Here is a 22,722-nt window from a genome sequence, read left to right as displayed (position 1 = left end):
TCATATTTAAAAAAATTCATGAGAAAACGTCGAAATTTCGACCATCATATCGGGCTATTACTTCCAAGAACGGCCGATCGTAAGCGAAGTAATCCGAAGTATAAGCGCTGCCGGCGCCAAGCGAAGAAATTTTTTCGAAACGCCCGGACGTCAAAGTGTTAAAAGGCAAATGAACTCCAAATAGCAAATACATTGGACCGGTTTATACTAAAAAAAGAAAAGAAATAAATAAATTCAGAAAATATACTTTAGTTATTTCATATCATTTAATACAACCGGCAGTGGTCTTTTTCTGTTTTTTTCTACTTCCGAAATTTAGTTTTCATAATTCAAAGCGATTTTTCTTCTTTTTCCCTTTTTCTTCTTCTTTTTAAAGGTGGAAAATGGCTAATTTAATAGCTACATTCAAGAAAATATAATCAGTAAATATCATTAAAAGGAGTTTTTATGGGGCTAAACTGCAACAAGAATTTGTTTTCCTTGCGGTTTTATAAAATGCTTTTGATTGAGCACTAAGTCCTTCTGATTTAGAAACTAGATCATCTAGTTTTTCACCTCTTTGGAGCACAGCTTCAAGTGTATTATGCTGAAAACAAAAAATCACGATAGATTAATAAAAGGAAAATAATATCTGTATAACAATAACATATTATTTTGCACTTTGTCTCATAAGATAGAATTTTAATATTTAATTTACTTACTAAGATAATTTTGGTTTCATCTAAATCATTTTGCATCTTTGTAAGTGAATCTGCTTCGTTAGGATTCTGATATTTTGCCAAATAAATATTAATTTGAGCAAAATCAGTAGTAACTTCTTTCAATGTTGGCCACGTCATAGGTGGATATTTAACAGAGAACTCATCTAAAACTTTAGTAATCAAGGTATGCGAAACTCTTCTAGGATATTCATGATCCGAGATAAGAACTCCTGCTAAGTTATCCGCACGAACATAAACATGGCACATGTATTCTGTTAAAAAATTATTTCCATTGAGAATTCAACAAATTTAATAAATAAAGAATATAAATCAATTAAAATTGTGATTTTAATTTATTACCTCCTTCTTTGACGCTCTGTCTGGCACTTATTTGAGTCCGTTCGACTATGGTCTTGCTGACAAAACCCATAAATTCCTTTATACTACCTCTTTGGAAGAATGAAAATGATTCGACGTCATAAGCAGCTTTTAACGTAATGGCCGAGGTTGGATTTTTGTATAAAATTGTCAATGCATATAACTTGACCATTTTAAACTGAAATATTTTATATTTTATGTAGTTTGCAAATTCTTTTTAATTCACATATATAAATATATATAGTTTTATTAATAGAAAATAACTTTATTTAATTAAAATTTGATTACACATTAGTGTTAAAAACTATGTTATAAGATAATTATTTATTCAACTAATGACATATTTAAGATATATTCTATTTCACTAACCTGTTATTAGCATGACAAGAAATTCAATTTGCTGCTAATCAATACATTTAAGAAAATTTAAGTAAATAATATCATGTACATTTTACATACTATAAAAAATAAATAAAAGAAAAAACATAAAGACAATATCATTGCTTACTTTTTTATTATATATTTCAACTTTTCTCATAAATCAAAAATAATGTAGAATTATGTCATTGACATACCTTAAATAAAAGAACTTTTCTATATATATGTATATGTGTGTATATACATATATAGTGTCAAAGGCTTCGTAATATCAATCATGCAATATTTGTACCAAATAGTAGTCGTATTAGTAACAATTACTTTTGTCTAAATTTTTATTGATGAACCATTATTATTATCAGCTACGTGTTCATCTATTCTAGGCTGACGAATAATGGAGGCAGCCATCTTATATCTTCGACAGTGGTTCCCAAATGAATATCTTATTTTCTTTTTATATTTGTTTCATTCTAAAACATTATTAATTTTTTATTCATTTTATTAATCATATTTTGATTAACAGTTAATATAAATTATAGATTCGTATTATTCTGTCGATTATTTTCTCATAAAGAACGATATTATATCGATATATTTGATGTATGACGTAATCCAATTTGAAAACATAAGATATAAAGTATTATTAAAATTATCTTTGAATACATCTTATATAAATTATGTGTACATAAATTTGTATTGATCTCATAATTTGAAAAATTTTATGATATAAGTAGTGAGTGTACTTTTTAAAAATTCGCGCCATAGTTTTATACGTTCCATAATTAGTATCGTGCAATAATATTGTGACAATGTTGCCAAATTAAAACTTGAAATCTCCCTATTCACTGGTGAAAAAAATTGCTACTTGGTAACAAAAATCCTCACCGCTTAATTTAATTGATTCATTTTCACATTATATTACAGAGCCATATTTTACACATCAGAGTATATAAGTTAGTTTATATTTATGCATTATTAATTTTTTCCAAATATCACATTTTTTAGCAATTTTTTAGCTAAGAAAAAAAAAATTTAATACATATTCCCACATAAACACGTTTTATTGACAAATGTTTTCGGTGATAAGGTTGTTATCTTTAGTTTCGCTATAATTGTTATAGTGAATAATACACATGTTAATTGCAAGAATTTGTGTTATAAATGTAAATTTGTTTGTTTAATATTAGAAAGTTAATACGTTTTTACGAGCCAAGCTCTATGTTTATGGGACCTGTAAAATATTGGAAATTTTGTGGGTTTTTACAGACTAACCATTTAATATTATATTTTAATTATTATATTGACCCTTAAATTAATTCAAACAAAACAAAATTAAAAAGGAATTATAAAAACATTTTTTGAAAGAAAAGTCAATCACAAATACTGGGGAAAGGTCCTCACTTCTGACAATATTGATTGTACATCGCTTTGTAGATTCATGCAATAGCAAATACATAGTTCACTTGTGTGAAAATTTTATAATATTTCTTTTCATAATTTTATACGAAAACATTATCTCCAAACTTGTTTGTATTAACCTTTAATTAAGAAAAAAATATTGTATTGTTAACTCGTGAAAATAAACATGACTACTGCACTTTATTTGGAACATTATTTGGACAGTAAGTATCAGAGAAATATTAAAGTAAATAATTATTAAAAGATATGTATATATAAATATATTTTTGTTTTTATATATACATAAAAGTACAAAGTAGTTTAAACTTTAATAACGGTATTTATTCTATAGGTTTAGAACATTTACCAATTGAATTACAAAGAAATTTTACATTGATGCGAGATTTGGATGCAAGAGCCCAAGGACTTATGAAAGAGATAGATAAATTGGCAGATGATTATTTGAAGAATATAAAAAAGGAATCAACAGAAAAGCAAAAAGAACAATTATCTCATATTCAAAGTTTATTTAATAAAGCTAAAGAATATGGCGATGATAAGGTTCAATTAGCAATTCAGACGTATGAACTTGTGGATAAACATATTCGTAGATTAGATTCTGATCTTGCAAGGTTTGAAGCAGAGATACAGGATAAAGCATTAAATAATAGTAGAGCTCAGGAAGAAAGTACTTCTACTAAAAAAGGAAGAAAAAAATTAAAAGAGAAAGAGAAACGAAAGAAGGGTACTGCGGGTGCTAGTAGCGAAGATGAATCTAAAAGTGCTAGGAAGAAACAAAAGAAGGGTATGTTTAATGTATTTATATATTGTCTATATGTATATGATGTAATATTTGATTTTTATATTCATGCATCATTTTTCATTAGGTGGCTCGATTGCTTCGGCTTCTTCAGGTGGAGCTGTTGGAACTGGTGCTCAAGTAGATTCTAATACGCTTGGCCATTCTGCAGATGTTTTGGATATGCCCGTTGATCCAAATGAACCGACTTATTGTTTGTGTCATCAAGTATCGTATGGAGAAATGATAGGTTGTGACAATCCAGATGTAAGTTAAAATCTATTCTAATATTAATAATAAGCAGTAGCCTTTGCTTCTGTCTTATCGATTATTTAATAAATTATATTTCATTTATTTTTTAGTGTCCTATTGAATGGTTCCATTTTGCCTGTGTTGGTTTGACTACCAAACCAAAAGGAAAATGGTATTGCCCTAAATGTTCACAAGATAGGAAAAAGAAATAAATAGCAAAGAACTATAGTTCTCTGAACACTTCAAAAGAAAGGAAGAACATCGCCAGTCGTACATCAGTTCTAAAATTAGTTAATAACATCGTGGTTAAAGATGAATTGAGAATTATATGTATAAAAAAAAATAGGAAATTTGTATAAAAATAATATGCAAAGTCCTGCATTTTTATTGCATTCAAAATTGATGAATGATTGTGAGATAGTAAACTAGGTATTTTTCTTTTTTTCAGATAATAAAATAGAAGAGTTTAAATAATTTAAGAAAATCTCTAACGACTCATTAATTTTGAATGTAATGAAAACACAGAGCTCAAATGCAGCATATCGCAGAAGATAAAAGTTTGAGATCCGGCCATAATTTTATTATCTTATTTTGTTTTATAATCTATAGTTTATAAAAGTAATTATAAATTTATATTTAAGAATGTGATATATATCTATAATTCTTATACATTATACATCTTTGTCTTTGGCCGCTTTTTGAACAACTGTGATTTGCTTATAATGAAAATGTTTTCTTATGATACGATATTGAAAGTTATATTCTATATCTTGGTAGATACAATTTTTATATTTTATAATGTATATGAAATTAATTAGAATCAATTTTTTGTTAAGTAAATTAAAAGACAATATATATATATATATGTATTTAAAAAAAAAAGAAATATATTATATATATATATATATATTTGATTTGCAAAAATAAGGATTTTGATTCGTTTATCCTCTCCATTTTTGTAAAATATTTTAAATGAGGTAATATTCATTAAAAGATAAAAATATAGCCGAGAAATTGATATATGCATACAAATGATGATATAGCTATTTTTTCTCATATTTTATAGATTGCATGTCTGGCACAAGTAGTGCCAAGTAAATGAATAAAAATAAATAGTGTAAGTATAGAAAATATATTTCACTTACACGCATATAAATAGAAATTGTCAATTACTAATTCTCTACTACAAAGTATTTACAGTAACTATGTACAGATACAACTGCTATAACAGTAGCTGAATTATATTAAAAAATACTAATAATATATGTCTTAAACTTTAATCAAGTATTAAATTACATATCTTGTAACACATTGTTAACATCGCATACTGTGTTGATTTTGTTTTGTATAATATGTATAGTGTTTTATTAATAAAATAAAGTTAAAAGAGATAGCTTTATGAGACTAGAACTCTTAATAGGACAATAAGAATATTAATAGGAATATTATGTTAAGGAATTCCTGTTTGTCTAGTACAACATTGACTTGGTGGTACAGTCCAATTATATCTATAACTCATACGATTTCTAATTTCTTTAGGACAAAGAGCTCCAGAAGCTTGATAATACTCATACATGTTTCTCATGTTTCGTATAGTTTGTTTATGCGTAACTATATATTGATTAGAACAACCACGTGATCTATATTCTGTATCAAAGCGTACATCATGCTTTCTTTCTATATTTGCTAATGGTGCAAGCCATAATCCAACAGACACATCTTCTGAATTGTATAGCCTGAAAAAAAGGTATAATAATATATATTTTATTCTAGTAGTACTCTAATATTTCATTTTCATGAAATACTTACTTAAGAATTTCCATGTTATTAACAATAAACTGAATAAGATTGTACGACAAGAGATATCCACCGCCTAATGCATATGGCAAATAATAATCGCATAAAACCCAATCCATTTCTCTCCACGGCCCACTTCTTTTAACTTGTGCTTTACCATTGAAGAAGCCCCAATACAATTCTCTCTTTGTACCTTTGTTTTGCCATTTATCCAATTCCCTTAATATTTTATGTACAATAACATACGTGTCGTCATCACATTTAAGTAAATAATCAAAATCGTAATCCTTATTAATATCTTTTAGAGAGTAAAGAAGTTTCTTCGTTAAAGTGCCATAAGAATCTTGCAGCTTTGGTAATAAAAGTAAATCATTAAATTTATGTTTCTCAGAGAGTAAAGTATCTTTTTGTTCCGGTAAAATATCATATATTCCCGTTGCAAAAAGATGCTTAACTGATGCATGCTTCTCAGAAAGCCACGTTTTTCTAATAGTATCCCTTTGCTCCAAATTTTCTGGACTCGTTAATATTAATATTATTAATTTAAATTTGGATTTTTCTTGTATCATTTTATCGTTGGATGAACACTTTGCAGATGATAAATAATGTACGATTAAAAAAAGAAATGAAAGTGTGACAAGTAACATAGGAATATTGATTCTTAAATGATACGTTTAGTTAACATTGTTACGAACTTATTTTTTACATTGCGACGAAAAGACGACATGCGTTTCATTTAAAAATAACACATAAGATCAATAACATATTTTCTCTCATGTTTTTATAATAAAAATTATTTTAGCAGAAGAAACGTCAAATTTTACATTTTACTTTATCTTTTTGACAGTATAATTCAAAACTTCAGGTCGACTTTCCAGACGGCGGTACGTTTATCACGAATGTGGCGACATCAAACGGTCCGAGTAGATACTATAAAGCTAAAAAAAGATCTCATATCCTCCTGTAAACTGATTGTAAAAATCAACAGAAATAACAAAATAAATTGCTTGTTACTTTTAACAATTTGACTGTTAATTATTGCGGTGTTAATATATTTATTAAATTATAGTGAAATATGCTACTATATTTTAACGTGTTGGAACAACAATTAGATTTAAATATATATTTTTATATATAAAAAATATTTTATTATACCTTTTTCCTTCTCTTCCCTCTCAAAGGTATTTAATTAAAGGTTTTTTCCTTACCATCAAATTTATCTTACAAAAGCCATCTTATTGCCATCACGTTCTTATTTTTTAAATTAATACATAAATTAATATATTTTCAAAGAATAATTAATTATTTCTAAAATTATATGAAATTAGTTTATGCATCTGGGTTGAGTTAAAAAACTAGATTAATTTAAAAATGTAAATTTTTAAAATGACACTCCATTTATCGTTGGTAGAAATTCATGAAATGTAACTGATAAGATAATGCATACCTTATGTAAATTCCTACTTTGGAAATATGTTGTAACATGTGATGATATAAGAAAGACGTGAAAACATGGACACTTTTCTTTCCATATATATGTACTGACATTCTTTAAATAAGATTTTATTACGATATTTTTGAAAATTAAGAGATAATAAATTAAGAAGTTTATTGGTCTACATATTATCGCCATTACGTGATTAGATTAATACAAATAACCCAAAGAAATACTTATAAATCTTCAAAGAAACATTTCAAACAATTTCGATTTGAGCTTCAGCGTGACGTGACTATTTGTAGAGGATACGGTAAAATCTTATTTTCGATATTATTTATTGGAATATTTATATTATCGGTAATACAAATTGATTTGTCTGTCTTAACTGTACTAATATTGTAACATAATTGTTATTTTTGCATTTTCTGCTTTATCTTTTAATCATTTCTGATATTCGCGGGCGTGTTTTTGCGCTTTATAAATGTATTACTTGTACACCTACATTTGTTTTCTTTGTCTTTTTATTATTATTCTTTTTACATGTCACACGTACACATGTTCCAGATAATTAGAAGAAACTATTAAGATGTCGAAAAAAATCATTTGTTTATTTGATATAGATGGCACACTAACTGAACCAAGACAAGTATGATATTAATAATATTACATGACAATTGTATTCCTCATATTCCTCGTATTGTTGTTTATTATTAAAAATATTTCTTTCATTTTCTTTTGTTCTTCGTTTCTTTATTTCTAATAAATAATATGCTTATGATTTATTTCTAGCCAATAAAAAGTAATGTTGAAAAATTTCTCTTGAGTGTATTGAAAAAAGAATTTGATATTGCCATAGTTAGCGGATCGGATTTGGAAAAGATCAAGGAACAACTTGGTAGTGAAGATATATTTGATAAATATAAATATATATTTGCTGAAAATGGACTTGTTGCTTACAAGGATGGCAAATTATTACCATCGCAGGTATCCATTAATTATTTATTTGTTAACTATATATTATATTGATATTTTAATGTTTTCCTATAGACTATTCAAAGTATAATCGGAGAAGATTTGTTGCAAGATTTAATCAATTTCACTTTAAAATATATATCTGAATTGAAATTACCATTTAAACGTGGAACTTTCATAGAATTTAGAACTGGTATGCTCAACATTGCACCAGTGGGACGTAATTGTACAGATGAAGAGCGAAATCAATTTCATGAATACGACATAGAAAATCATGTGCGCCAAAAGTTCATACAAGCACTTAAAAAAGAGTTTCCTAACTTGGCCTTAACATATAGCATAGGCAAGTTATTCTTAATTATGTTAGGTATTTTTAATTTAATATAAAATATTTATTATATAATGCATTACTTTTCAATCTAAAAGGTGGACAAATATCTTTTGATGTCTTTCCTGTTGGTTGGGATAAAACATATTGTTTAAGGCACGTACAAGGCTACGAAGAAATACACTTTTTTGGTGATAAAACAGCTCTCGGTGGCAATGATCATGAAATTTATGAAAGTGACTTAACCATTGGACATCGTGTAACTGGTCCAGAGGATACAATTAATCAATTAAATATTCTTTTGACTTTTGTTAAAGAAAATAAAAAGAAGGAACAAGTAACAATACGTTAATGATGTCGTAAGTTAAATTGTACGTATGTTAATATAAATTTTTGTTGTAAATGTTAAAGTTTTGTTAAATATTATGCCTTATACATATGCCACATTTTCGATATAAAGAAAATGTTAATATTTTAATGATGTAGATTTTTTTCCAATATATTTCATATATAAAACTTTTCTTTCTAATTTATTTTTTAAAAAGGAATTAGATAATAAATAAAGAACTTATTCATTGTCGTTATACATTTCACACATTTTAAATAAAACATATCTCCTATATTGTGTATATACACCAAATTGTATTAAAATATAAATATACAATTTATGTACTTGTTTGAAAATTTTAACAATCTATGTTTTACATACAAAGTTCATTAAGTAAGAATGATTATATTTTAATAATAAAAATTTTCATTTACGACCTAATTATGTGTGTATGCCTGTTATATATAGATTATTATTTATTGAAAATCTAATGATTTTATAATTATTTATGTAGTATGTATAAAAAAAAGTATATTAGATTTTATCATTCTAACACAAGTATTTTATAATTAAGAATTATCGGTTTGAAATAATTTAAATAATGCACACGATGTTCATTTATTAAAGATTTATGAAGACGAATTTTCTAAGAGTTTTCTTTTTTCTTTCTATCAAGCGACTTTATTATAGTCAAAGTACTATTAATTATTTAGAGGTTGTCACGAAGAAAGAATGTTTGTCACGAAGGTACAATGAATTTCAGATTGCTTTAGAAAACTGATATATTATGGTTGAATATAATTTACCATTAATTATGCGGGAAAAAATGTTGATATAAGGTTGTAAATTTGTATTATCAGATTGTGTAGAAAATATTTGTTAATATTTACATGTCTTGATCCACTACTGTATAATTTAATATGGATCGATAAATGTATAATCAGAATACAGAGAATGATTCAATAATTAGAAATTGTATTTTTCTACCTTTTTACTTTAAAATCAAATTGGATAATTTGAATAATTTGACTCGTATAATGGGACGCAACAAAAAATAAAATTAAATGACTTCATTGTGAAGTACAAATGTACATTAGAGTTACAATATAAACTCTATATAAGTAATTCTTATACTATGCAAGCTGCTCAAGATCGGGTAAATCTAAAATTTGTCCGACAAACTCAGCAACGTCGGTATCTTTTTTTGCATGTTCTTTAATAAAGCTAAGCTCCAGAAGTTGACTGTAATTTGGACGAGCAGTGTAATCCTTCATTAAGCTAAAAAGTTATTGATTGAATAAATTTTATATATCGGTGTAGCATAGATTTTGAATGAATCATAATTATAATCAGGTTCATTTTAAATTACCATTTGTTAATAAATTCCTCAAAACTAGATGAGAACTTGCCAGAAGGTAATTTTGGTGCTTCGTCTTTAACAACTTGTTTCAATTGTTCGAATGGTGTTCCCCAGGACTCGTAAGGAAATTTCCCAGTAGCTAATTCGACAAGAGAAATTCCTAGAGACCAGACATCAGATCTGATGTCGTACTGTGAAGGGTTTCCTGACGGATCTATCCTTTCTGGCTAAAAAAGATAATAATAAAGAATATATTGTACAAAAATATATTAAATAAGAATAAAATAGAAATAATATAACAGATGGAAACATACAGCCATGTATGGTTTACAGCCGGCATCTATAGTTTTAGCAACGGAATCGACGAGGTAGCCAGAAATTCCAAAATCACAGATTTTAACTTCCCCTTCTCGATTAATTAAAATATTACTGGGCTTTACATCTCTGTGTATAACTCTTAATTGTGAATAGAGGTAATGTAATGCGCTTACTACCTGTAAATATAAAAGATAATGATGAAATGATTTAATCAATAAATTTGCATACAATTTTGATGTTAACAATGAGTAAAGGTTACACCAATGCATCCCTTTACCCGTTCATTCATGCCTTTATCCAGTTTCATTAACTCAGCCAGCTCATCCTATTACAGCGTCAGTGTACATCAGGTTTAAGAAAAGGAGCAATGGAAGTGGATGTGTGAATGAGAGCACTGTCTTAACAACAACTGGCTATAAACTGCATATACCATATCTAGGCCCTATTGATAAGTATTAAAAGTTTCAACACAAACATACCAAAACTAATTTTCAATTTAACACTCTCTTTAAAAAGTTATTAATTTGATATGTATACAAATAGAAAGAACTGTGTAAAATGCATTCGATTAAATAATTAAAGAAATTGTAATCCTTACAGCAAATGCCACTTTTCCTAAGATATCTTCTGGAATTGAATGTCCATGTTTGTAGATTTTAGTGTAAAATTTATCAAGACTCATATCCATCACCTCCATACAAATCCAAACATCGCCTTCTCTAAACAATGCTCCATAGAATTGTACAGTATACGGACACGCTGAACTACGCATAGAAATATCCAAATCCATAACTAAACGTTTCTGTTCTTGAGTGTTGACCGTGGCAGTTATCCTCTGTATGATATATATGTATATATATATACACATATATATATAAATGTATATAAATTATCTTAAATTATTTATCATATAATATAAAAACTTGTTTAGTTGAAAAATATATCAATGAAAATAAGTTATTAGTTATCCTTTACCTTAACTGCCATAATGGTACCACTTTGTTTATGTCGCATTTTATCGACAACACCATACGCTCCACGTCCAAGTATACACAACGTTTCTAAATCATCAGCCTCAACGACAAATGTTTTCTCACCTATAGTTATCGTAGTTCTTTTATCTAAATTTCTTGGAGGTGTCCTATAATAAAACATAAATTTTATATAAATTGATATTTTTTGTTTGTTTGCTATAAATATCTCTTTCTCATTTAGTTTCTAGTAATATTACTACATACACTGGAGCAAGAGCTTCATCAGAAACTTGCAATTTTAAGTTTCGCTTTCCTTTTCTAAAAGCCATGATATTTTAATTTACGCTGAAGAAATGCTTTTGTATATCAATGAATTTAAATGAGTTTTACAAATAAGTAAAATTCATGTTTATTTTCATTAGAACACATTAATTTGTATATCTAACATATAAATCATCTGTAAAAATAAAAAGAGAAATAATATTAAAAATTTATGTAGAAACATCATTTATAATATAGACATGACGTTAGGTTATTTCTCATACAAAATATCATCTTAATGCATTGGTGAAACTAGACAATTGCAGAGAAGTATGATTTTTTTATTATTTCGATCAATAAAGCATAATCCATTGTTAATTCTACCTAGAGAAGAAACATTACGTTACCTAAGCGGGGTAACAATAAAAATTCCAGAACCCCTTTGCCCAAATATGAAGTTTTTCACAAACTTAAATGACAGACTGAAGATATTCACACAGATCAGTGCTACCATAATAATAATTACTTACGATAATTGACCTTTGACTTTTTACCAATATATTACGTTTTACATTATTTTGATTAGATTACTCACGAAAGATTACTAATCACATAAATTCCCTATCAAATAATATTATACAAATTTTGTACAATTGCATGTTACTGGCGTATTTTTTAAAATGGAAACACAAACAACCATTACCAACTTGCATCAAATAAATATAAAACTTTCTTGATTACCGATTTTGATTTAAAAATACTTTTGTGGAGGGAATATTAGTAACATTTAAAAATGTCACAAAACTCATAATTGTTATTTTTGAAAATTATCCTAATACATTTTCCTCTTCATTCAAAGTTATTTCTTTTCTTTATTTCTTATAGTTAATATATTTGATAAATTTAATCTTTGTAATTCAGAATAACACGTATTAGTCCATTATTTTGATTTTAATAACGCACTTGTGCGCGTGAGAGAAGTCTTTAGTTGGATTGTATCTTTCAATAGCCAAATAAACAAATAACATTTACATTGTTAACATTGTTAATTACACAAGTTTAATAATTTTAATTTTTTATTTTTTTTCTTCTTTTTCAAAATGAATGGTTCAGAAGAAGAAAATGTTGCTGAACTTGTTCAAAAAATGGTCATTTCATTTTTTGGGGAACAGAAGCCAGGTTAGACCCATAATATTGTAAACATTTAATTTAATATTGTTATTATATTATCATAATTTTCTTTATATTATATTATTACCATTATTAACATGTTTATGTTAATATTTATATTAAACTAAAATAATTTAATAACTCTATATTACAATTTTTATTATTTATGTTCATTATAAAGAAAATTATTTTATATTTGTTTATGTTAATTACAGAACTTATTAGAAGATTTATGAGATTCTCCTTGGAGTTATTTTCATCTATTCAGGGAATAGAAACGTTGAGGGAAGATGAAATATTGATTGCCAGTTCTATAAGAAGTAAATTGTCGTCACAAGATGCAGTAAGATTTGATAAATTGCACAATGATTTGAGAACCGGGGTAATTGAACACTTTACAATTAAAATTTGGTACTTTGTTATTAGTATCTTTGAACTATTATCTATTATTATCTTTTTTAACTATTTCTTATATTAAATGTATTTACAAATGTATACATATAAATTAATTTATATAATCATTATTGTTGTATAGCCCTTGAGAAACCGTATAAGCATTTTAGTATTTTTATTTAATCTGAATCAAACAACCGAACAAAGAAGGGATAAGCTTTTTTCTCTTCCAGACATAAAACCTAGTTTGAATACTCCTATTGTGTCTGTTAGCGGTAATTAAATTTATATATACTTTAATCATTATCTTATCTTTTACAAATTGATTTTGTAAATTTTAATGCAATTGTTTAATGGTTTGTAATTAGGACAACCATCTCAGTTGTCATGGAATCAGGGACAAGTGATTTCGTTAAATACTATGGATACAAATTTACGTGGTTCTCTTATAAATCAAAACAATATGTTAAGAGAAGAATATGTTTCCGAAGATGTATTGATACAAGATTTAATATATTGCTTCCAAGGTATAGAAGGGAAATTTTTAAAATTAGACTCTAGTTATGGATTTCAAATCGATCCTGTAGTGAACATCAGTAGTTCACAAAAGCAAGCTGTTTTGAGATTAAGTGAGCTTGGATATTTGTATAACACTTTACGTAGAAGTGTGGAAAGAATATCTGCTGCTGGTATCGGCAGAGTTGCTGAAAGTTTTGTTGCAGTATTGCAAAAAGAATTATCTGAATATTATAAGTTTATTGCTATAATGCAGGAAGAAGTAAACAGGTAATAAAGTTTTATAAATTTTTAGTCATGTAATTTTTAAATGACTGAATTTGTATTAGGGCGCAAAATCAACTGGGTTACTATGGAATTACACTTTCACACTTACATATTTGGGCATACGATCCTTTGGAAACTTTGAAATGGCTAGCAAGCGTGACCAGAGCTTGTCAAGGTCAAAAAGGAGGATTACTAGCTTCAACCATATATGAGTTCAGTTATCATGGTGATGCAAATGCAAAGAAATTAATGAAAAGAATTTTAGAAAGTGTCTGTGTTCCTTTGTACAATATGTTAATGAGATGGATCACGGATGGACAATTGGATGATCCGTACAATGAGTTTTTTATTGAAACATGCGCAGATGTAGCTGGAGATAGAATGTGGCATGAAAAATATCAAGTTAGAAATGCAATGGTGCCTTCTTTTATTACTAAAGGACAAGCAAAAATGATATTAGGAACAGGAAAAAGTATTAATTTTTTACGCGAAGTATGTAAGGACTTTTCACCATGGCAAGGTCGAGAAACAGAAATGTTTAAAAATATAGAAGACCAATATAATGGTTTGATTTATTTCATGTTATTTTTTCACATTTATTCTTTATTTTTTTAAAACAATGTTTGTTTATTTATAGCAGTTGAGATATTTCTTGATATGGATCCAGATGGTCGTTTACAGACAATAATGGATGTAATTTATAAAGAAACATCTACAAGAGTTGTTGAAATTTTAACTAAACAATGTCACCTTCTTGATCACTTACAAGGAATAAAAAGCTATCTATTACTTGGCCAAGGACACTTTATTCAACATCTCATGCATTTATTAGAGTAATAACATTTATTTAATTTTAAAATAATATTTTTCTAATATATCTTTTTATCATAATTAAAATTTTCATTTAAAAAAAATTAAAAAAAATAATTTGTTTAGACCGGAATTAGCCAAGCCAGCAAATTCTTTATATCCACATAACATATCATCTATATTAGAAACAGCTATAAGAGCAACAAGTACAAATTTAGAGGATGTAGATGTACAAAGACGTTTGGATGTCAGATTATTAGGACCTTCGGATAATGAAACGGGATGGGATATATTTATATTGGATTACAATGTTGATGGACCTATAGGGACTGTAAGTAATCATTATTTATCAAAAATGAGAATATATCATATGATTTTAAATAATTAATTTATAAAGATATATTGTACACTTACATTACTTTTAATCCAGATTTTTGAGCCATGTAGTCAGACTTATCAAACAGTATTTTTTGCATTATGGAGAGCTAAACGAATGGAATCAATATTATCTGCAATATGGAAGCAACAAATTACGTCGGCTAAAATATTTCGAAAAATGCCCGAAATTTTGCCAATTCAAAATCAAATTCATCTTATTACAAGCAGTATGGTTCATTTGGTTCATCAATTGCAATATTATTTTTATTTGAGGTAAAACTAACAATTTTTATAGTGAACCTGTTATAATCTTGTATATATATATATACATGTTACCGGAAAAGTGGGAAATACCAGCATTATTAGCAATGCCTAGGTGTTGCTCACAATTCATGGCGTTTTTAGGCAACGAAGAAAACATAAGAATTGTTATCTTATCTGGCAACAGTATACACACATAACATAGTATAGTATAGCGCGTAGTATAGCGGCACGTACAGTCTCAAAAACCCGTTCCATGCTCGCTTTTATGTGTGTTGTGTGTCTGTTGCCCGATAAGTCCGTAATAATTCTTCTGTTTCCTACATTGCCTAAAAACGCCATATATTGTGGGCAATGCCGAATTTCCTACTTTTCCGGTAACATATATACATGTAAAAGATTTTAAACTGGAATGGAAATTTAATCATTTGTTATATTATCATATAAATATAATATTTTAGGTAATTGAGTGTTCTTGGGATGCATTTAATAAACAACTTGGACAAGCATCGTCACTTGATGAAATAATAGCTGCTCATAATCAATTCGTAGATGCAGTAAGACGTGGTATCTTATTAGACGAAAAATCTCAAGTAATTATTTGATTCTATTTCAATATAAATAAATTATATAATTAAAATAATCTAAAAAAAAAAATATGTATATATATATATATATATATATATATTATGTGTATTAGGAATTAATGGATCATCTACGTTCTGTGTATAGTCCAATTCTAGATTTACAAAATCTTGTAGAAACATTTCTTATACGTGCTACTCAAGAACACGAAGCAAAGTTATCTACTGAAAATTTTACACAAGTCATAAGTGAAAAATCAAAATCATGGGGACGAAGTACTGCAAGTGATATAGATACCAAAGAACGACAAACAGCATTTTTAAAATATTTGAATACTCTTTCTATTCAACTAAGATTATTGTACAGAACTTATCAGGTAATAATCTACAATTATAAAATATACCATAGATTGAGGAAATTGTGATTACTTTTATAGTATCATGTATTGTTCGTTATTCACATATACTGCAAGTGTTTTATTTAAACATAATATGTTTTTTAATTTGTAGGATAGAGTGAAAAAATTTCTATTAATGCTTGCCTCAGCAGAAGATGTTTCTTTGCAATTACTCAGCGTACGACTAGATTTTAATGAATATTACAAAAGAAAAGATAGTCGATTAGTTGCGCCATTGACATATCAGCATCGAAGGCAGAGTGATCAAAGTTTCCTTATCGCTAAATGAAGATTATTAACAAGAGATTTACTGAAAGATTTTTAGACTCAAGATGTGATTGTTAAATATACTTATATATATTACTTTAATACTTCTTGTTGGGCAATATTTCATCCTAAACTAATAATGTCATATGATTAATATTAATGTAAGTAAAACTTGAATTATTAATTGAATTAAATATTGCCCAAGACTAATTTTAATGAATACTCAACAAAAATTGTTTATAGAAATGATTTATTTTTTTGTAGAATATGCGTGAAATGTCAAATTTTAGTATATTTTTCTTTCCTTAAGTTAATAAAGAAGAAGTTTATATTTCTCATATAGTTAATACAAAGTAATATAAACGTGTTTTGTACATTTATGATTGTTATCTGACAAAATTAGAGATACAAATGCCTAATTTTTGTAACGTATCTTTTGTTTTCTTTTTTTTTATGAAATCAGCCTATTTTACTGAAATTAATTAATGTTTTTTTTTGTTTTATAATTTTATAAGTATTTATAGACTAACAAATAGATCTTCCTACGCATAATTGAAAGCACAATTCATACATGACATTTGCTTGCATACACATATTTAATATGGAGAACAACATAGGTCATACACACGCGCAATAAACACTAGATTTATCTTTAAGGGTTATTGTATACATTACCCGTAGAGATATTTTTTCTATGTAGTAATGAGAATAATATAACTATTCAGTGTGTATGCGTGTGTAGCGTGTATATGTATGTGTATATAAAGAGCTACTAAAAATTTTTTTATTTCACTGTTTTTTTTGCTTTGTTACTTCATTCAATGAGGTACGAATAAATTAATTTTCATGTAATTTCGAAATAATTTTGGTTAATTATTAAAAAATAATGTCCCAAAATACCCTTATTTCACCCAAATTATTCATTGATAATTAACCAATACGTAATTAGATTATTTCACAATTTGGATCATGTGTGATTTACAAATTTTTATTTACAAATTAAATTTGTTTGAATTATGTGTATATATTTATATAAATGTCAAAAAGTAGAATAAATTGAAATGTAATACTATAGAATAGAACAGAATAGAACAGGATAAAAAAATACGGTTAATACAATATAATATACACAGAGAGTAATTTAATGAAATATGAAAATGAGAGAATAGCTTATTGACTCAATCAAAATATTATCAGTAGTATCAGAAGTACAAAGTTACACATGATAATTAGTATACGAACTAATACTTATAAGATTAGAATTAGCACAGAATTTTGTTACCAAGAAATAAGTACAAATTCTGTTTTTCTTTTTTTTTTTGTACAATTGACATTAATCCTATATTGTGAACCACATTAGTTCTCTAAAAAATCACGTGTGATGAAATGATAATGTATACGTAATCGAGAAATTATTTCTTTTTTATTCACTCAGGATCACTTTGAAGAGTCTCACCATTAGTCAGAACTAATGCATCATCATCAGCGTCGTTATAATCTAGAGAAAGAACACTTTCTCTTCTTTTCTTTTTATGCGTCCTTTCGTCGTCACTGCTCGGTGCACTTTTGTCCCTTTTCGTCCTTTCCCTACCCCTAGTTGCTCTAGTCAATACTTCATCCCCGTTAGTTTTTCCACTGTATTTATCGTAACTCTTAGTCCTCAATGTTTTCTTATTATTCGATTTTCTTCGTGATCTTCTTCCCTATCACTCAATTCTTCATTTTCGACTTTAATTATTAAAGCAGCCGAATCGCTCGAGCTCTCATCGTTATGATCTGTTTGATTTGTTTTTCTATCTATCCGATCTACTCTTTCGATACTTGCATGTTCACTTTGAAGTAGTTTATTATCTAGTAAAGGCGAAGTTCTCGTAGTTTTACACATATCACTTCCTTCCGTCAATTTCGAGTTCTTAATATCTACTGCTAAATTTTCCTCGGATTTTTCTTTTTTGATTGATGGTGTATGGGGTGACAATCCATTAGTCAGATTCATTGAATTATTATCACCAGAATTTATTTTCAATACCGTATTTTCTTGTTGCAATAAAATAACCGACTCTCGTGCTTTACGTAATTCTTGTTGCAAGAAATATATTGTACTTTGCATACCCTCCACGTCTTCATCTAAATCTTGAAGAAATTCATCTAACTCTATTCGATAGAACATAAATAAAAGTTATATAGTAATCGAATAATAAATAATATATATATAAATATATAGTATTATAAATAATATAGTATTCAAATAATAAATATGCTCTTTTTAATTTCATTATTATCTGAAACATAGTACAATACTTTATTATATAATACATACCTGATTGAGATTTTTTAACTTCTTCGCTGAAACTTCTTTGTAATGCAAGTTCACCCTCTAATTTAGCAATTCTTCCACTAGCTATCATTCGACCCAATTCTTCATTTTCTTGATATAATAATCTACATTTGGCCATTAATCTTTTACCGGTGTTACTAAAAGTACACATTTAATTATATACATAATATATATTTAAATATATAATAAATCTTGCTTATACATTAAACAACTATAATTAATTACCTATCTGGTGTGAATTTCCATGCACTTAGTTCGCTCTGTGTATCTTCTAATTTAGCTTTAGTTGTGACCAATTCTTGCCTTAATTTTTGTATTAAAAGATTAACAGCTGGATCTAGCAAGGCAGATCTCAAAGAAGTAACGGATGGTACTTGGGCTGCTTTCATCTCTGATATTTGATTCTGTTGGATAATAAAATGCTTTTGTGAGTATATACGTTATATCCAAAATTATTATGATTGACAGAATTAAATTAAAAATACATACAACACATTCTTGAAGTTCTTGTTCTTTAGAGGCAAGCCTTCTCACTAAGATTTTTTCACGATGAGAAGCTTCAATATGTTGTTGTCTGAATTTGTCTTCGGATTCTCTCAACGAAGCTATTTCACCTATAAAATGGTATTATGTCAACTTTTGCAATATGTATTTATTACTTTTACTATCCATTTGCATGTTTGACATATACTTTGATGTTTTCAAAGAGTACTAATGTTAATGTTCTAATAAATTAAAATATAGTAAATTGTATTGATTACATGCGATAATAAAATTATTATGTAAATTAAAATACTATCTTATATCTCTTAGTACATTTAATCTTTAATCTAAAATATTTGTTTCAGTATCAGCTTCTTAACTTTTTTCCATTAGTCAATTTATTTATATGTGTGTGCGTGTTGATAATGGCTTTGATAAAACTAAAATATTTGTGTATTAATATTATTAAATATTATTTTTTCCTTGCATTTTCAAATGAAAGTAAAGTATTAAATAACTTTAATATTATATATATTAGCCCATTAGTTTCACTGAATCAGTTTCACATTTGTATCCCAGAACATGAATTAAATTGTCTCCATGAAAAAGATATATTACTATATCTATATATTTCATTAACGATCTAATTTAGATTTATTCTCATTTTCTTATAAGTTTCTAATAAAAGCAGTTTTTATTTGTCCAAATGAAACGTCTAAAATATTTACTTTAATTACGATATAATAGAGTTATTGTTCTTAATATTTCGTCAATGGCAATTATTTTCATCATAGTATGTATAAGAAATACATACAGATATAATATTGATAGTACTTATAGATTTGTTTTGCTTATTATTATGAGATTATTGTAGAGTATATATACATATATATGTATTTCTTATATATGATATATATATACATAACTATAAACACAATAATTATAACAGTATCATTCAACCATATTAAATGGACAGAATGAAAAATCAGATAAGATAGAGGATGCATAAATTTAAAAAAATAGGGTATCCAATTATACACAAGGGATTCCAGATGGCGACCAGATCAATTAACATTTTCAAGACCCACCATAATTTCAGGACCAGCACAGTGTTTTCTAGGCCGAAGGATGCATGGGACCATTCTTTACATTCCTCTGGGTTGTAAAGTTAGCATCGGAGCAGATGTTATATCCCTTATGATCCTCATAAGGTGAAAACTTCATATTGAATGTGTACACACACGCACACACATGTTTCTTTGCCAACTTTAATGCTTATTACACTATAGGAGAACATGCGCAGCACACCGCACTTTCACTTATAGGATTAAATTAAAAATGATATTTCTCTTCCAATTTCACGAAATAAAAATAATTCAAGCAGACATACAGATGTTAAATGAAAAAATTCATTTGTCTGCATAATATGCACAGCATCACTTTTCTATTCTTTCTTTTTGTTTTGATTCGCACCATACACCTTAAGAGAACACGCATGTTTTAGAAAAAAGTATAATGCATCTTGAAGTTTTGCATGATGTGTATAGACTTCTTCCATAATAATTATATTTCATGTAGCAAGTTGCACTATAAAAATGTCACCTGATTCCCACAAATATCATGTATCACTCATTTTTATTATTATCTTTTTGTTTTCTTTTTTGTTTTCTTCAATGCACTTGAAAGACAATGATATATCTTTTTGTTCTTACTACGTATGAAAAAGTAGTCGATAATATGTTTTAAAAATATATACAATACTATATCTGAAATGCACATTGCGATTCAGATAAGTTAATTAAGATTAGCAATAATAGGAAAGCATGCTCGATTCAACTTAATCAGTCCCAAAAAAATGGAGAAAACTCCAAAGTATACTTAATTAATTTTCTAACTAACTTATAAATAAATTCCCCTTAACTTAGAAACTTTTATATATGTGTGTATATATATATATATATATATGTATATATATATATATATATATGTTTAACATCATTATTATCCTATACACTGATTTAAAACAGTTGAGATCTAAGCTTAACGTCCCTATAAGAGTCTTATCTCATGTGAGAGATTGCAGTGTTCTGGCATTCATTAATCTGGTTAAGAAATGTGGAGAGTGAGTTGGCCTCACTCAAGTGATCTCAGTACCTTCCTGGGCTGCTGCTTGGGCCTCTAGATATTCCACATATAAGTCCTGTTCTTGCCACTTGGCTGCCAATTCGTCTTTAGTTAAGCTGTCCAATTGTTGTCCTGTAAGCTTTATACGCTTTGGCTGCCGTGGAGAATGTGGACTACAAGCTTTAGTTCCCGTCCCATTGCTAAGCGGACTTCTTGGCGAAGATGGTCCTGTTGATTTAACCTCATTACACTCCTCTGCCATTTCACGTTGCTATTTTACTGCACGATCATATAAAGGATTGTCAGAATATCTGTTTGAGTTATCTGCAATCCTTAATACTTTAGTTAAAGCCTTGTTAGAGATAGACCAATGCAAATAGTAATAAGATGATGCCAAATATCTGTGAAAGACAAGAAAATATCTATTAGTATTAGAAAAATAATTAGATATTACTTAATTATTATTCACATTTTGTAGTATAAATAATATCTTCTTTAATTTTGGAAAAAAATAGCTCTTTATAAATCCAAGAAATATTATCTTATGCACATATTTTAGTTTTCTTTTTTGCAAATCACCAATAAATTTATTAATAAGTGCAAAATTTATTTTTTATGATGTGATGAATACTAAGTTATGCGAGAGATTTGTATGGAGAGAAAAATTACAGATTATCTGTTTCCAAGGATCAGCGTGTATAATCAAAAGTACATAGCTGTGACGCCATTTCGTGGGGACATATTTTCAATTAGAATTTCGTGTCTACAATTAAATTAAACTATTATTTAATTTATAATTTTCTATGTACAAAAAAAGGAAAAAACTTTAAAGGCAAATAATTACGTAATTTCAAATGTATAAACATAGTTGTACATTCATACAATCAGAGATACTCCAGATGTTTAGCCATAAGGTAAATCTCTATCGGGAATCTGACTAACTTGCTGTTACCAACTGTCAATTTTATTTACTGAATTTTATTAGCTTGAGTTTTATTTTCTCCAAAATAATTATATGTTACGTACCCGATAAATATGATATTTGCATATC

The 22,722-nt window shown here is 27.4% G+C and overlaps 7 protein-coding genes and 1 long non-coding RNA gene across 9 annotated transcripts; 3 read left to right on the top strand and 5 right to left on the bottom strand.

Annotated features, from left to right (window-relative positions):
* Positions 1–229: 229 nt before the first annotated feature.
* On the bottom strand, positions 230–1,903 carry LOC122522504 (synaptobrevin homolog YKT6). Of its 2 annotated transcripts, XM_043643695.1 has the most exons (5): positions 1,655–1,903; positions 1,449–1,479; positions 1,062–1,257; positions 702–973; positions 230–586 (listed from the first exon to the last, which is right to left on the bottom strand). In XM_043643695.1, exons 3-5 carry the CDS (start codon positions 1,249–1,251, stop codon positions 446–448), a joined length of 603 nt encoding a protein of 200 aa, XP_043499630.1. In that variant the 5' UTR covers positions 1,252–1,257; positions 1,449–1,479; positions 1,655–1,903; the 3' UTR covers positions 230–445. The 2 variants fall into 2 exon arrangements, with proteins under 2 accessions (XP_043499630.1, XP_043499628.1); XM_043643693.1 differs by lacking the exon at positions 1,449–1,479 and having other exon boundaries at positions 1,655–1,902.
* A 484-nt stretch (positions 1,904–2,387) lies between these two features.
* LOC122522490 (inhibitor of growth protein 5) lies at positions 2,388–4,154 on the top strand. The gene is made up of 4 exons (XM_043643666.1): positions 2,388–3,079; positions 3,208–3,660; positions 3,743–3,921; positions 4,017–4,154. Exons 1-4 carry the CDS (start codon positions 3,043–3,045, stop codon positions 4,116–4,118), a joined length of 771 nt encoding a protein of 256 aa, XP_043499601.1. The 5' UTR covers positions 2,388–3,042; the 3' UTR covers positions 4,119–4,154.
* A 1,015-nt stretch (positions 4,155–5,169) lies between these two features.
* LOC122522484 (beta-1,3-galactosyltransferase 6) lies at positions 5,170–6,582 on the bottom strand. The gene is made up of 2 exons (XM_043643657.1): positions 5,716–6,582; positions 5,170–5,642 (listed from the first exon to the last, which is right to left on the bottom strand). Exons 1-2 carry the CDS (start codon positions 6,348–6,350, stop codon positions 5,357–5,359), a joined length of 921 nt encoding a protein of 306 aa, XP_043499592.1. The 5' UTR covers positions 6,351–6,582; the 3' UTR covers positions 5,170–5,356.
* A 293-nt stretch (positions 6,583–6,875) lies between these two features.
* LOC122522551 lies at positions 6,876–7,233 on the bottom strand. Its single transcript, XR_006305092.1, has 2 exons — positions 7,151–7,233; positions 6,876–6,954 (listed from the first exon to the last, which is right to left on the bottom strand). It is a non-coding gene; the product is annotated as an uncharacterized LOC122522551 (long non-coding RNA).
* LOC122522489 (phosphomannomutase 2) lies at positions 6,954–8,851 on the top strand. Its single transcript, XM_043643665.1, has 5 exons — positions 6,954–7,451; positions 7,706–7,787; positions 7,931–8,125; positions 8,189–8,456; positions 8,540–8,851. Exons 2-5 carry the CDS (start codon positions 7,728–7,730, stop codon positions 8,791–8,793), a joined length of 777 nt encoding a protein of 258 aa, XP_043499600.1. The 5' UTR covers positions 6,954–7,451; positions 7,706–7,727; the 3' UTR covers positions 8,794–8,851.
* Positions 8,852–9,533: 682 nt separating this feature from the next.
* On the bottom strand, positions 9,534–12,195 carry LOC122522474 (dual specificity mitogen-activated protein kinase kinase 6). The gene is made up of 7 exons (XM_043643645.1): positions 12,090–12,195; positions 11,686–11,878; positions 11,423–11,588; positions 11,046–11,282; positions 10,444–10,623; positions 10,139–10,356; positions 9,534–10,047 (listed from the first exon to the last, which is right to left on the bottom strand). The coding sequence occupies exons 2-7, from the start codon at positions 11,748–11,750 to the stop codon at positions 9,903–9,905; spliced, it is 1,011 nt and encodes a 336-aa protein (XP_043499580.1). The 5' UTR covers positions 11,751–11,878; positions 12,090–12,195; the 3' UTR covers positions 9,534–9,902.
* Positions 12,196–12,575: 380 nt separating this feature from the next.
* LOC122522520 (gamma-tubulin complex component 3 homolog) lies at positions 12,576–16,920 on the top strand. The gene is given in 11 exon segments (XM_043643716.1): positions 12,576–12,861; positions 13,068–13,234; positions 13,388–13,520; positions 13,614–14,031; positions 14,091–14,593; positions 14,669–14,861; positions 14,965–15,169; positions 15,269–15,482; positions 15,931–16,070; positions 16,178–16,438; positions 16,572–16,920. Coding segments are annotated over 11 exon segments (2,490 nt in total). The 5' UTR covers positions 12,576–12,782; the 3' UTR covers positions 16,749–16,920.
* Positions 16,921–17,632: 712 nt separating this feature from the next.
* LOC122522465 (pre-mRNA-splicing regulator WTAP) lies at positions 17,633–22,593 on the bottom strand. The gene is given in 7 exon segments (XM_043643628.1): positions 17,633–18,407; positions 18,410–18,880; positions 19,047–19,201; positions 19,290–19,468; positions 19,554–19,678; positions 21,702–22,072; positions 22,554–22,593. Coding segments are annotated over 6 exon segments (1,416 nt in total). The 5' UTR covers positions 21,934–22,072; positions 22,554–22,593; the 3' UTR covers positions 17,633–18,153.
* Between the last annotated feature and the right edge of the window lie 129 nt (positions 22,594–22,722).

The sequence above is a fragment of the Polistes fuscatus genome, unplaced genomic scaffold (assembly GCF_010416935.1).
Source record: "Polistes fuscatus isolate 324 unplaced genomic scaffold, CU_Pfus_HIC Scaffold5, whole genome shotgun sequence".
Classification (NCBI taxonomy): domain Eukaryota; kingdom Metazoa; phylum Arthropoda; class Insecta; order Hymenoptera; family Vespidae; genus Polistes; species Polistes fuscatus.
Note: the sequence above shows the minus strand (reverse complement) of the source record. Positions and strands in the feature narration are given on the sequence as shown.

Bases quoted from the DNA above. Each gene is read 5' to 3' on its own strand.
- LOC122522504 (XM_043643695.1), bottom strand. From the start codon at position 1,251: ATGGTCAAGTTATATGCATTGACAATTTTATACAAAAATCCAACCTCG. The intron at 974-1,061 runs GTAATAAATTAA...ATTTTTTAACAG, and splicing joins ACAGAGCGTCAAAGAAGGAG to AATACATGTGCCATGTTTAT. The intron at 587-701 runs GTAAGTAAATTA...TTTTGTTTTCAG, and splicing joins ATGAAACCAAAATTATCTTA to CATAATACACTTGAAGCTGT.
- LOC122522490 (XM_043643666.1), top strand. From the start codon at position 3,043: ATGACTACTGCACTTTATTTGGAACATTATTTGGACA. The intron at 3,080-3,207 runs GTAAGTATCAGA...TTTATTCTATAG, and splicing joins TTTGGAACATTATTTGGACA to GTTTAGAACATTTACCAATT. The intron at 3,922-4,016 runs GTAAGTTAAAAT...TTTATTTTTTAG, and splicing joins TAGGTTGTGACAATCCAGAT to TGTCCTATTGAATGGTTCCA.
- LOC122522484 (XM_043643657.1), bottom strand. From the start codon at position 6,350: ATGTTACTTGTCACACTTTCATTTCTTTTTTTAATCGTACATTATTTA. The intron at 5,643-5,715 runs GTAAGTATTTCA...CCTTTTTTTCAG, and splicing joins AATAACATGGAAATTCTTAA to GCTATACAATTCAGAAGATG.
- LOC122522489 (XM_043643665.1), top strand. From the start codon at position 7,728: ATGTCGAAAAAAATCATTTGTTTATTTGATATAGATGGCACACTAACT. The intron at 7,788-7,930 runs GTATGATATTAA...ATTTATTTCTAG, and splicing joins CACTAACTGAACCAAGACAA to CCAATAAAAAGTAATGTTGA. The intron at 8,457-8,539 runs GCAAGTTATTCT...TCAATCTAAAAG, and splicing joins GGCCTTAACATATAGCATAG to GTGGACAAATATCTTTTGAT.
- LOC122522474 (XM_043643645.1), bottom strand. From the start codon at position 11,750: ATGGCTTTTAGAAAAGGAAAGCGAAACTTAAAATTGCAAGTTTCTGAT. The intron at 11,589-11,685 runs GTATGTAGTAAT...GTTTTATTATAG, and splicing joins GATGAAGCTCTTGCTCCAGT to GACACCTCCAAGAAATTTAG. The intron at 11,283-11,422 runs GTAAAGGATAAC...TATATCATACAG, and splicing joins GTACCATTATGGCAGTTAAG to AGGATAACTGCCACGGTCAA.